Raw genomic sequence first — 15,150 nt, 5'->3', positions numbered from 1 at the left:
CTTTATAAAGCCTACATATATTATAACTTCATAGTGTAAATAATAATAATACAGCAACTATATTTTGAATACTTAATGAATTGTCAGGCACATATCTTTATTTTTAACTAATAGACTTTATGTTTTTGAGGAATTTTAGGTTTACAGAAATACTAGTGGAAAGTACAGGGTGTTCCCATATACCCCCTCACCTGCAACCCCTTCCTCCTGTTGCCTATTATTAACACCTTGCATTAGTGTGGTATATTTTATAATTGATGGGTCAATATTAATACATTATTCTTACACATATATCTCTTGACATATGTTTTTGGATCCTTTTAACAACCAGACAGGATAGATATTATCCCTGTTTCAAAAATAAGGAAACTAAGATTGAGTATTAAATTTGGATTCACTCACAAATGTATAAGAACAAGAGCTTGGACCATTATATTCACTTTTTCTTCTATTTTACCTACTTTGAGTAATCCTGTATTTCAGCTATTCTCTGCCTGATGAAATATATGGTTGGTATTGCATATTATCAAAAAAATTGCAGTAGGAAATCATTTAGTCCTAAGATCTCACCTTTAGAACTAACACACTTATCTTGTATAACTACTATATTGGGACATCAATTGGTGATTGCCTTTCCCTGTGATTACACCTGCAATGATAATTACTAATACTAATTATTTCATAAATATTCGGAATGTAGTCTAATTTAGTTTTTTTATTATAAGCCTTGCTCTTTTTCTAATGGCAATATAGATAAACCTGAAAACAACAATGCCCTGCTTCTCCTTTGACAACACATCAAGTCATTCATTTTCTGTTAGTAATGAGGATTGTTCTTCTCACAACTTTAACTGTTTTTTTGTAGTTGGTTATGTTTTTGTTTAATAACAACAATAGGTCTTAAAAGGCAAAGTATATGACCATATCTGTAAATTAGTACTGTCTAAAATAGTGTCTGCAGTAAATCTATGTTTTTTATTTATTTGAAGGCATTTTATACATAAAGATGAATCAAGTACAAGCCATCTATAAAAATAGTGCTTTGTATTGATTTGAATATCAGTATCAGAACTGATTCCATTGTAATGCAAAAATTTTCAATGCTGTTGTTCTTATGGTCAAACATATGTTGCATCTAATTTATTTATTTCAAGTATGCTGTAGATTGGTGGAATCCAGATTCTGCCATCCTTCCTCTCAACTCTTTGGTCCAACAGTAATTCTTGCTGAATCTCGTGGTATGATACATAATGTATCTCAATACACCTGAAGGAAATGTGCCCAAGTCAAATCTTTGTTTTAGCACAACCATAACTGATTTCCTATAATATTTTAAAATTATTTCAAAAGCATGATACATTGTGTCATATAATTTAAAATTTATTAATGTAATTATATATTTTGTCTTACAGTCAGGGGACATCCAATACTCAAAAGAGCTAACATCCAGATTGTTGGGAACCTGGTGGCCGGATCTATGAGAGAAAGGAAAATGAGACAACAGTATTCATCATGAGAAGTAAGATAGTATTTTCAATACAATGTTGAAACCTTAAGAGTTGAACCTATCTACCCAAAGACATAGATTAACATAGGCCATGGATTAATTCTGTATCAACAGGAAAAAAGGACAAGCATCTTTGCACATCCAAAGAACTTCAACAAGTCAGTCTATAATTACTAAATATCTTTGGATGAACCATTCATTGGACCTTTTTTTATAAACGACATCTCTTTTATCGTAATGAAGTTGAAATCACATAGTATCAAGAATTCCTTTCATTGGACTTAAATTTGGTTTGTTGCAGTACCAATAAATGCCATAAAGAAATGTTAATATTCTTATTTCTAGAACCTCACATTTTTTTGGAAATGGTTTCTCAAAATGTGTTTTAAAATATTTTATTAGTGTAGTCATCATATTATGTTTTCCCTATTCTTATTGCTCACTTTAAAGTGAAAAACTGAAAGTTAATATATAGTATTCCTGAATTACCTACCTTAGTTCAGAAAAGATTTGAAGCACAGTGGCTAACACCAGTCTCTAAAGAATCTTGAATTTAATTTTATCTATCCATCATTCATCCATCCATCCATCCAACCATCTAACCAGCATTCATCCCTCTCTCCCTCCCTTCCTCCCTCCATCTATGAATGAGATTGTAGAAATAATAGTAGAGGGAACAGAATCCATGCACAGCACAGTGACTTGATATGAATAAAGAGACAGGAAATACATGACAGGTGTTCCATTTTCTCAATTCTTGCCCTGATCTATTACCTCTGTAATAGACACTTTGGTTTTAAAAAAAAAAATCTCTCAGACTACTTCATGAACTGTAAATATGGAAGGTACTAGAATGAAATTTTTAGAAGGCTAATTACAAGAATCATGTTAAGTCAGGGCCTCACCAAAACCAGAACCAAGATGGACTAAAAAACATGCTGATACCCTATTCAGAAAATGTTAGCAGTAAAACGTTTGATAGGGGGGAAAAGTGATTACTGGCTAAAATATAGAGGTTAGCTTATCTGTGAAATTAAATGATCTGTATTATCCCAGTTGATAATTGAGAGAGCCTGATTTTAAAGAAAAACATTTTATTTCAGTACTGAAAAAAAGCTGGAAAATGCGCAGTTAAATAAAGGGAAAAAAATCACACATGAGTTGAGTCCCAGCATGATAACAGATCAGAAGCCTGTTCCTTTTTATAGCATTATTAGGATAAAAATTTCACTAGATTTCTGCCTTCAATATTCCAGAGAATTGGGAGCAAAAGCATAGAATATAATGAAATGCATTTATAAACTAAAACACAAGATTTCCTAATGAGTGTTGTGTAATGAGTGCCACTATTTCAAATGGCAAATGTATTTATAAGAGAAAACAATTAATAGAAAAACAATATCAAAATTACCTTATAACAATAAAATATAAAAATTAAGTTATGATTATGACAATCGGGGGCAGGAAACAGAAGAAATTTATTTTTCCTTTAAAAAAAAAGTGTGATTGTTCTTGTCTCATATTTTCTAGATTTGACTATTCTTCTTGATTTTTTAGCAAACTGAGGTAGGGCTCCTGAATGTCTTTTAGAGGTGTGATCCTACATTAAGTTCAGTGACATGTCACTCTAGACCTGTAGAAGACAGTGTAAGGTCAGTGAAAAAAGCCTTCACTTTTCAATAGTCAGTTTCTATATAAAAATTGGCAGTTGGTGCTCATCAAAGAACAAGAAATATTGGATATGCTCGAAATGTCCATTGTGTTTTTGAGCCAACTACCTGATGGAAGTCATCACTTATATGTAAATGAACTGTCAATGGCTTGCCACTGTTGGCAATCACTGGACTGTGAAGGGTATGTCTTAATAAGAACCGAAGCTCTTCACAGACTTTGATTTACTGGAAATAAATTAGAAAAGTCCTCTGAGACTACAAAGGACACTTGTTTCAGATAAAACGTCTAGACAGTAGCAATATATTTAGGGCTTTTATTATAGCAAAACTGCAAATTAGAATGGAGTGGTGAGAAAGTTCCTGTGACCCAGCTGAGTTCTACAACGCTGCTTCTGACTAGAGTAATACAATCTTTAAAATAGCTAAGCCAAATTAAATAAAAGTGCATTAAGAAAAAGAAAGCAGAAACAACAAAAGGTCAAGACTTAGCTTTCTTACATCTTTTAAATGATCTGTCTTATGTCTTACATTTTCTTATAAATTGATATTTTTCTAAATAAATGCAGCTATTAGAATAATTGAAAGCCAAACTTCCATGATCCTGCAACATGGACTACTTTTCAGAAAATTCAGATTTAAGGTAATTTTTCCTTGTTGATTCATTCCTTTCCCCAACTTCCATTCTAGAACACAAAATTGAAATACTGAATTCCTTGACACTATTAATATTTTTATTAATGTTGTTAATAACAAAAATATATTAAATTTGCAAAATGCTTTAGAATTTGCAGTATACTTTCACACAAATGTGAATTACGGAAACTGTGTTAAAAATGATAAGACAATCTAAGTGATTTCATGAAGTGGACAGTCTCCATTTGGAGAACTGCAAAATGGGGTGGAAGACAGGAAACTTTTATAGGATAAAAAAATAAAGAAAAAGGAAGAGAAAAATAGAAAATGTCTGATTGGCTGGGGCCACACAGGCAACCTTGTTTGGATGAAAAGGAACATGGAAATAAGTGTAGAGCCCAGAGTTGGCTTGGTGTTTGGGGATTGGCTGATGGGATTTACTGTGTTTCTGGTCAAGTGGAACATGTAAGGGATGCAGAAGTTATCTAAATTTTGGTTTGCTGTTGTGGCACCCTGAGTAGCAGCAGCTCTATCTTGGGCCTATTTCAACAATAGGTAGACCAAATTTTTATATTAACTGCTTTCTCCCAAAGCATATTATGTTCAAAGAGGTATATAATTCCAGGTAGGTTAATAGCTTTGAAAAACAATCCCCCAAATCCCATTAGCTTAAATAATAACTTCTTTTCTGCTCACTTCACAATCCAGTGTGAGCCAGCAGGTACTGCCCCATGCACTCTTTTAGACATTCAGGCTTTTTTCATCTTAATAGCTTTGACATGCTTTAGGGCCTGTACTGTAGTCTTCACAGCCAGGCTGTAGATAAAAAAAAGAGTGTGGAGAAAGTATACCCACTTCTTATCTACTTCAGTCTGAACTTGGAACATATCACTTCTACTCACATTCTACTAGAGAGAATTTGTTACCTGGTTCCATCTAAATGCAAGGGGCCTAGGAAGTGTAATCTAGTTTTACATCCTGAAAGAGAATATGCCACTTTAAGGCATAGGGAGTAAATTGCACTCCTCGTTAGTTTAGGGAACAGGAAAAATTTCAAATGCCTTCATTTGAATGGTCATCATTCTGGTTTAAAATATTCTTATAAGGAGTCTGGATCAAGATGACAGTGTTGGAAGATCTTGAGCTCACCTCCTCTAATAGCCCACCAAAATTACAGCTACTGATAGAGCAGCTATCTCTAAGAATGATCTGAAGACTAGCAGAAAGGATTTTCCACAACTAAAGATATAAAGAAGGGGCCACAATAAAATGGGTGTGAGGGGTGTAGACATGGTCTACTTAAGACCAGACCATCAGCATAATGACTCGCTGCTGGAGGGATAACATAACCATGGAGGTCCTCTCCAAGGAACGATGGATCCATGCCCCACATTGGGCTCCCAATCCCAGAGTCCTGAACTGGGAAGACAAGCCTTTAAAAGTCTGGCTTTGAAAGCCAGTGGAGCTTTGGGTCAGGAGAGCCAGAGGGCTTTAGGAAACCAAGACTCCACTCTTAAAGTGGGCACATAACACCTCACTTGGTCCAAGTCCCAGTGCAGAGGCAGCAGTTTGAAAGGTGCCTGGATCAGACCCATTTAATGATCTTTGAGAGCCTCCTGGTGAGGCAGGAGGTAGCTGGGACTCCCCCTGCGGACTGAGAAGCTGATGGCAGCCAGCTAACAGCATACTCAACAGTGAAAAGCTGAAAGCATTTCCTCAAAGATCAGGATTAAGACAAGGATGCCACTCTGGCCACATTTATTGTTATTTTATTAATATAGTATTGGAAGTCCTAGCCACACAGATAAGAAAAAGAAATAAAGACATCCAAGTTGGAAAGGAAGATGTAAAACTGTCAGTATTTGCAGGTGACATGATACTACTATATATAGAAAATCCTAAAGATTTCACAAAAAACTGTTAGAGCTAATCAATGAATTCAGTAAAGTTGCAGGGTGCAAAATTAATATACAGAAATCTGGTGCTTTTTTATACACTAATAATATATGAGCAGAAAGAGAAGTTAAGAAAACAATCCCATTTACAATTACATCAAATAGAATAAAATACTAGGGAATAACCAAGGAAGTGAAAGACCTATACTCTGAAAACTATAAGACATTGATGAAATAAAATTGCAGATAATACAAATAAATAGAAATATCAATATATACTGTGCTCAGGGACTGGAAAAATTTATAGTGTTAAAATGTCTAGACTACCCAAGGAGACCTACAGATTCCGTCTTCTCAGGCAAGGGAAACAAAAAGAAAAATAAAACAAAAATAAACAAATAGGACTACATCAAACTTAAAAGCTTTTGCACAGTAAAGGAAACCATCAACAAAACGAAAAGGCAACTTACTGAATGGGAAAATGTGTTTGCAACTGATATATCCAATAAAGGATTAATATCCAAAATATGCAAGGAACACATACAATTCAATATCAAAAAAAAGCAATCAGGTTAAAAAAGTGAGCAGAGGACTCGAACAAACATTTTTCCAAAGAAGACATACAGATGGCTATGAAAAAATGCTCAATATCACTAATTATCAGGGAGATGCAAATCAAAACCACAATGAGATATCAACTCACACCTGTCAGAGTGGCTATTATCAAAAAGACAAGAAATAACAATCATTAGTAAGGCTGTGGAGAAAAGGAAACCCTTGTGCACTGTTGGTGGGAATGTAAATTGCTGTAGCCACCATGAAAAACAGTATGGAGTTTCCTCAAAAAACTAAAAATACAGCTACCATATGACCCTACAATTCCAAATCGATGTATGTATCCAAAGAAGCAAAAACACTAATTTGAAAAGATATATGCACCCCTATTTTTATTGTGGCATTATTCACAATAGCCAAGATATGGAAGCAATCTAAATTTCCATTGGTCTTAACAATATATTTTATGATCTGTCTTCTCAGGCAAGGGAAAGAAAAGGAAAAATAAACAAATAGGACTATATCAAACTTAAAAGCTTTTGCACAGTAAAGGAAACCATCAACAAAATGAAAAGGCAACTTACGGAATGGGAAAACATTTGCAAATGATATATCCAATAAAGGATTAATATATACATATATATATATCATATATATAAAATGAAATATTACTCAGGCATAAAAAAGAATGAAATCTTGCCTTTTGCAACAACATGAATGGATCTAGAGTGTATTATGATAAGCAAAATAAGTCAGACAAAGACAAATACCATATGATTTCAATTATATGTGGAATGTAAAAATCAAAACAGGTGAACAACAACAAAAAACCCAAAACAGAAACAGACTCATAGATACAGAGAACAAACTGGTAGTTGCTAGAGGGGAAGGAGGTGGAGGAATGGACGAAATAGGTTAAAGGGATTAAGAGATACAAACTTCCAGCCATAAAATAAATCAGTCACAGGGATGTAATGTACAGCATAGGGAATATAGTCAACAACATTGCAATAACTTTGTATGGTGACAGATGGTTATTAGACTTATTGTGGTGATTATTTCGTAAAGTATATAAATGTCAAACCACTGTGTGGTATACCTGAAACTAATATAATATTGTAGGTCAACTATATTTCAATAAAAAAAGACCAGCAAAAATAATTTATTATAAAAATATTAAAATAATCCAGTCTTTTTTAGTTTTTTAGCATTTTGATGCTAATTCCCTTCCTCATACAATTCATCAAGAATCCTGAAACATCTAGCATCAATTTAAAGGGAAACCATTTTTCTTTTTTATTTCTGACATATGTGCTTTTCTTTCTAGAAATTGAAGAACTTCGGGTTTTATTTTTGTTATTCAAATAAATATGTCAAATAAATAATTTTCAATAATATGTTGATAAGAATCATCTTTTTATATTAAAAAACTTATTTCCAGTTTGAGAAGCAGTCTATCAAAAATTAATGCTTGCAGAGCAATAGAGGGAGACTTTTCTATATAAATAATCAAGAAAAGAAAGGATAATAAAATGGTACTAAGGCAAGACTGACTTACCATCTCAGAAGTAATTCTTTTTATTTCAATGGCAAGAATATTGAGGAATTAAAAAATCCCCATTTTTAAAGTATTTTTAAACAACTAAGAGGAAAGAAAAAGAGAAAACTTAAAGAAACAAAATTCTAAATAGGTTTGCTGAAAGTTTTGAACACATGTGCTAACTTGGGTACATTCCCTTGGGTATCTCTTTCTGGAATAAATGCTTGAAACTTTCAAGTTTGGGGGTTATTAAACAAATTCCACTTTGGACTTCTATTTGTGTTCTTCCAATTATTTTTAAAAGTCTGCACATTTTACTAGTTTTCCACATTGTAAAACATACATTTACAATGTAACAATAATAATAATAATGCATGCTATATTTTCAGCCTCCTCCATACAAAATTTTGCTTAGGAAATGAGCTATGTAGGGATAAAAGGTGAGCACAGAGCATTGACCCTACTAGAATACTTCATGGCAGTGTCCTGGCCTTGATCAGCGGGTATGGTGTAGCTTTCTGATTCAGAGTTTCCTAATTTTGTTAAGCCAGTTCCTGAGGTGATACAAGGGGTGATTCATGGAACTCCTGCCATCTGTTTTTTCTGCCATCCCAACAGTTTTTTTAGTTGTCTATATCTCTTAATAAATCTCTTCCTGATTAATATAGCTGGTGCTGCCATGTCATCTTCAACTGAGAAGCAATTACAAATGTTGAATTATCAAATATATTCCTTTTTTTATTGAGGTATAGTTGATTTACTATATTATATTAGTTTCAGGTGTACAACATAGTGATTCAAATTTTTATAGATCATACTCTGTTTAAAGTTATTATAAAATATTGGCTATATTGCCTGTGCTGTACAGAATATAAAGTCCTTGTTGGATCCTGCCTCCCAGGCTAGCCAATGCAAAGTGTTTGAGGTAAAGAACCAAAGAATTAGAATTTTTTAAAGTTTCTTATGTAAAAATACTTTACCAATTCTCCTTTTTGTCACAATACTTCTTGGATTTGTCCCTTTCTTTTTCACTCTCGCATTCATTCTGTTAGGTCAGAACCTTATCAGTTCTAATCTAGACTACTTAATATGTCTCAGAATTTTCTCAAATATGGATGTCCATCTAGCAATGTATGGCCTTCCCACTCAAGTCCCTTGTCCATGAATTTCCAGACCCTCAGATGAAGTTCAGTTTTTACCTTTGCATTCTATGCTGCTTGCAACACACCTTCACCTTCTTGCCCAATCTACAGACCACCCAAGGAAAGACATCTTCCTGCCCTAGTTCATGGCACCTCTTCCATTTTCTCCTCATCCACACAAGGTTTAGCTAGTCTTCTCAGCAACCAATCCTAGAGTTACCTTAAAACCTTTCCCAGAAAACTGTCATCCTTAGTCTTTTTTTTCTCTTCTGCCAGAGTGGATTTGCACCATTTATTTGTGTTCTTGATGACGTTATTTTGCACCAATTTATACTGGTCTCAACCAGTTGTTTCATGTGCATGACTTTTAACTCACCAGAAAAAAGAAAAAAAGATCCCTGAGAGCAAGGATTATGCCATTATACCTAAACATAGCACACATTTTTGAGAAATGCTCATTTTATTAAGAGGGTTTTAAACTAGACGGCTCAATCAAACAGAAGAGGCTAGCAAGGGTTTTACCAAGACATGAAAGGCACCAGTCTGTAATTATATAGCGAATGCTTGAAAAAATACAGACAGAAGCAGATCACAAAAAAGCTAATGAAAAAATGTATCATCCAAACGGAAACAATTGTGAGAGTAAAGATGGTATTAAACATAGCTAAAATTATTTTTTTCAATGAACTCATTTTATTATATCGGTGGATCTATAAAATAAGTCAATTGAAGCTCTTTTCAAAGATAAAATTCTTTTTTAAAAAGTGAAAACAACCTTCATCTATATGCCTTAATGTAACATAGCAAAACATCTTTTTAGTGATTATTTGAACAATAAAAATGACAAGCAGAATGTTTGTTCTTGTTATTAATTCACATTTTTAAATCACATACTTTAATGAATTACATAGCTGTTTAATGCCATGACATTTGTATCTTTCTCAAATATGGTATCACTTTAATTTTTTCATAAAATTGCCTGAAGTATTCTTCTAAATTGCATTTTATGTTTAACAGATTTAAAATTGACACTTTCCATTGAATGTTCTCCATAGATTATATTATTTGGAATTGAGAAAACACTCTTTTTATATGTGCTGAGGTAAACTCAGAGCAAATTCTGCTAAGTGGAGAATATTCTCAATTGTAAATTTTTTGTATTGATGTATATAAATATTTCAACCCAAATATTTTTACCGTATAAAAAATTAATAAGCAGAAATCTCAATTACATACAGTCAGGAGGCCAGAGGGGGAGTTCTTGCTCCCTGTGATAATAGCAGAGCCCAACAGGAAGAAAAAAAGACTCCTCTTCTTTCCTGTCAAGGACTCACCCAATGAAAAGCCATGGACTCTGTGTTTACTATAGCCCTCCCAACTCCCTTTTCCCCTCTATAAAAGAGTTCTTCTTCCCTTGTGAGGTCTTGTGCATGGCTTGCCATGGTTGCAGACCCCAAACCCATGGTTGCAATTTTCTGCTGATTCCAAATAAATACGTCTTTGCTGGAGAAATATCTGGCAGTCTATTTATTTCAGGTCAACAACAGATAATCACATTTAGCCTCCAGTTAGAGACCATTCTTTAATATTTTTACATGGAAAAAGTGTATCACCTATGTTCTCAGTATGATTTTTTGAATGTTTTATTAACTTCAGATTGTGCAAAATTACGCACAATTTTTAATTTCACTGCATTCCATAACATAACTTATACAATTAAATATTAAAACTCCAATAACATTGTTTTCCTACTAAAGATACTCCAAAGTGAAACTATAGAATTTTAGAATTAAATCTTATATATCATTTAAGCTACTATTGTCTAATTTGCTCACTCCGTCTCTTGCTTTTATATGGATAAGTATCAGATATGAATAAAAACCAGTCTTCCTGTTCACTAGTATTGTTTTTCAGTAATTGCAATGCAATAAAATCTTTAAAAAATGGCATTTTGTCAACTCCCGTTATTGATTATTTTTAGGAAAGATTTCATATTGAGGGCTTCCCTGGTGGCGCAGTGGTTGAGAGTCCACCTGCCCATGCAGGGGACACGGGTTTGTGCCCCGGTCCAGGAAGATCCCACATGCCGCGGAGCAGCTAGGTCCCTGAGCCATGGCCGCTGAGCCTGCGCGTCCGGAGCCTGTGCTCCGCAATGGGAGAGGCCACAACAGTGAGAGGCCCGCATACCTCAAAAAAAAAAAAAAAAAAAAAAAAAAAATTTCATATTGATTCTGAAGAAAATAACCCGCAAATACAGAGGACTCACAAAAAGTTTATTAGTAAAGTAGTTTAAAGAAAAAACACTTCTAAAATGGGCAGCAAAGAGAGAAATTGCATACTGCTATGCAGAAGTATTGCTTCATTTTCAATGTCCTCTTCATCCTGCAAACTTTGTATCCATAGTATAGTTATTCTAACTCTGGTTACAAATGTGTGTGTATGTGTTTGTGTGTGTGTGATGTTTAGCAACTGCAGTTTCTATTTCAGAATACTGCAGCTTGTTTGTATGCAATTATGAATTCTCTGTGTACTACAACCAATTCTAAGAATATTTCTGCCCCAAATATTTCTTAATATTGTAAGAACATTTTTTTACCATAATCCCATTCTTTAAAATATATTTATTTATTTATTTATTTATTTATTTATTTGCCTGCGCCGGGTCTTAGTTGCAGCAGGTAGGATCTTTGTTGCTGCGTGCAGGCTCATAATTGCAGCATGCGGGATCTAGTTCCCTGACCAGGGATCAAACCCAGGCCCCCTGCATTGGAGTGCAGACTCTTAAGCACTGGACCACCAGGGAAGTCCCCATAATCCCATTCTTAACAAAATTTATATTGATATTACTACTGCAAAAACAAAAGTTGTATTTTCAATGTTGAACTTTTTAACTGAATTTACAGAAACATTTATAAAAATATCAGATTTCTCACCTTTCAAAGAATGAAATTTCAAAAACCTTTACTTTAATGACATGAAGTATATGAAAAAAATTATATCATTATTAGACTTACCTTAATTGATATCTTTGTAGGATCTGATGATATTAATATAATATGGTTTGTGTAATTATTTTCTGCTAATAGAGTTAGTACATTAATAACTATCATTTAACTTGGAAATTATTAAAAGAAAACTTTGAATTGAAAATAAGCAAAAATCCAGTTAGTAATTAAACCAGTGTTATACTTCACAGAATTATACTTAATGGCATCTTCTGAATCTACATTTTAAGTCATGATCTTTGGGCACGGTCTTCTTAAAATAACTACTGGAAAATTTTATTATTCATTTTTTCAAGAAATAAATTTAGTTCTTAATTTTTAATTGAATGTAGACATTGTTTCCTTGAGTTCATGGCTACTAGAAAGTGTTTGTTACAAAATTAAAATGTTACCATACAAGATATGGGCTAATGATTCTGAAACTATTTTACACCTGTACTAGGCTTGGACAAAGAAGTAAATATGTTTCAGATAATGAAACCTAAGACTCTCACTTTCTGAGAAGTTACAAATAAAGTGTAATTTTTTAGAATAAAATTTTCTAAATGCTAGAATGAACTCTAATAATACTATTGGATTTTAACCCCAAAATTAAAACCAAATCAAAAGAAAACAAAAAACTCCATGAGTTCATAATAATACACATAAATGATTGAAAAAAATAAGAGAAAATGTTATCAAAATAAATGTAAATTATAAAGCCACTGTGCGAGACTATTTAGATTACACCCTATGTTTGATTACTGACTGTTCAGCATCCATTTCCTCTACGTATTCCATATACATCTAACCTGTAACTTGCCATTATTTCCTATGGACCCCACAAACTCAAAATCTGGAAGTTCTGTGCATCTTGTGAACTGGGAGAGGGGCAATAGCACAACTGTCTGGTACATCATGTGGCTGGCAGAGGCAGCAGCATCAAATACATCTCCCACTTGGTTGTGGGAATCCTTCTGTAATGTATATGTACAGGCATACCTCGTTTTATTGCACTTCAAAGATACTGCTTTTTTTTTTTTTTTTTACAACCTGAAGGTTTGTGGCAACGCTGCATGGAGCAAGGCTCTATAGGCATCATTTTTTCAACAGCATTTGCTCACTTCATGTCAGGTTCACATTTTTGCAATTCTCGTAATCTTTCAAACTTTTTCATTATTATTATAATTATTATGGTGACCTGTGATCAATGGTCTTTGATGTTACTATTGTAATTGTTTTGGGGAGAAGCAAACTGCGCCCATATAAGACGGCGAACTTAATTGATAAATGTTGTGTGTGTTCTGACTGCTCCACCAACTGACCGTTCCCCTGTCTCTATCCCTTTCCTGAGACCTCCCTATTCCCTGAGACACAATAACATTGAAATTAGGCTAATTAATAATCCTACAATTGCCTCTAAGTGTTCAAGTTAAAGGAAAAGTTGAGTGTTTCCCACCTTAAATCAAAAGCTAGAAATAATCAAGTTTAGTGAGAAAGACATGTCAAACCTAAGAAAGGCTGAAAACTAGGCTTCTTGCACCAAATAGTTAGCCAAGTTGTGAATGCAAAGGAAAAGGTTTTGAAGAAAACTTAAAGTACTACTGCAGTGAACACACAAATGATAAGAAAACAAAACAGCCCTATTGCTGATATGGAGAGACATTTAGTGGCCTGGATAGAAGACCAAAGCAGCCACAACATTCCCTTAAGCTGAAGCCTAATGCAGAGCAAGACCCTAACTCTATTCAATTCTATGAAGGTTGAGAGAGGTGAGGAAGCTGCAGAAGAAAAGCCTGAAGCTAGCAGAGTTGGTTCATGAGGTTTAAGGAAAGATGACATCTCCATAACATGACAATGCAAGGTGAACCAGCAAGTTATCCAGTAGGTCTAGCTAAGATAATGAAGGAAAGTGGATGCACTAAAAAACAGATTTTCAGTGTAGATGAAACAGTCTTATATTGGAAGATGCCAACTAGAACTTTCATAGCTAACGAGGAGAAGTCAGCACCTGGCTTCAAAGCTTCGAAGGACAGGCTGACTCTCTTGTTAGAGGCTAATGCAGCTGGTGACTTTAAGTTGAAGCCAATGCTCACTTACCATTCTGAAAATCCTAGGGCCCTTAAGAATCATGCTAAATCTACTCTACCTCTGCTCTATAAATAGAACAACAAAGTCTGGATGATAGCACATCTGTTTACAACATGGTTTACTGAATATTTAGAACTCCAATGTTGAGATCTACTGCTCAAAAAAAGAAAAAAAAAAAAAGGATTCCTTTCAAAATATTCCTGCTCAATGACAGTGCACCTGGTCACTCAAGAGCACTGATGGAAATGGACAATGAGATTAATTTTGCTTTCATGCCTGCCAACACAGCATCCATTCTGCAGCCCATGGATCAAGGAATAATGTTGACTTTCGAGTCTTATTATTTAGGAAGTACATTTCGTAAGGCTATAGCTGTCATAAATAGTGTGATTCCTCTGATGGATCTAGGCAAAGTAAACTGGAAATCTTCTGGAAAGGATTCACCATTCTAGATGCCATTAAGGACATTTGTGATTCCTGGAAAGAGGTCAAAATATCAACATTAACAAGAGTTTGGAAGAAGTTGATTCCAATTCTCATCGATGACTTTGAGGGGTTCAAGACTTTAGTGGAGGAAGTAACTGCAGATATAGTGGAAATAGAACTAGAATTAGAAGTGGAGCCTGAAGATGTGACCAAATTTCTCCAAGAGATGTTAAAACATTAAGTGTTGAGGAGTTGCTTCTTATGGATGAGCGAAGAAAGTAGTTACTTGCAATGGAATGTACTCCTGGTGAAGATGCTGTGAAGATAGTTGAAATGACAACAAAGGATTTAGAATATTACATTGAACTTAGTTGATGAAGCAGTGTCAGGGTTTGAGAGGATTGACTCCAATTTTATTTATTTATTTTTTAAAAGTTAATTTAATTTAATTTTTTTATTGGAGTATAATTGCTTTACAATGTCGTGTTAGTTTCTGCCACACAGCGAAGTGAATCAGCCATATGTATACATATATCCCCTCCCTCTTGGACCCCCCTTCCTCTCCCCCCATCCCACCCAACTAGGCCATCACAGAGCACTGAGCTGAGCTCCCTGTGCTATACAGCAGGTTCCCACTAGCTATTTTACACATGGTAGTGTATTTATTTGACTCCAATTTTAAAAGAAGTCCTACTGTGGGTAAA

At 34.2% G+C, this 15,150-nt stretch overlaps 1 protein-coding gene across 1 annotated transcript in view; it reads left to right on the top strand.

The window, feature by feature from the left end:
- IQCM (IQ motif containing M) overlaps window positions 1–14,687 on the top strand; it is a 347,601-nt gene extending 332,914 nt beyond the window's left edge. The window contains 3 exon segments of the mRNA XM_069540669.1: window positions 1,413–1,519; window positions 3,216–3,361; window positions 14,429–14,687. Coding sequence (XP_069396770.1) covers window positions 1,413–1,519; window positions 3,216–3,361; window positions 14,429–14,687 — 512 coding nt within the window.
- The last annotated feature ends 463 nt before the right edge of the window (window positions 14,688–15,150 follow it).

Source organism: Delphinus delphis, chromosome 5, assembly GCF_949987515.2.
Source record: "Delphinus delphis chromosome 5, mDelDel1.2, whole genome shotgun sequence".
Lineage (NCBI taxonomy): Eukaryota > Metazoa > Chordata > Mammalia > Artiodactyla > Delphinidae > Delphinus > Delphinus delphis.
Note: the sequence above shows the minus strand (reverse complement) of the source record. Positions and strands in the feature narration are given on the sequence as shown.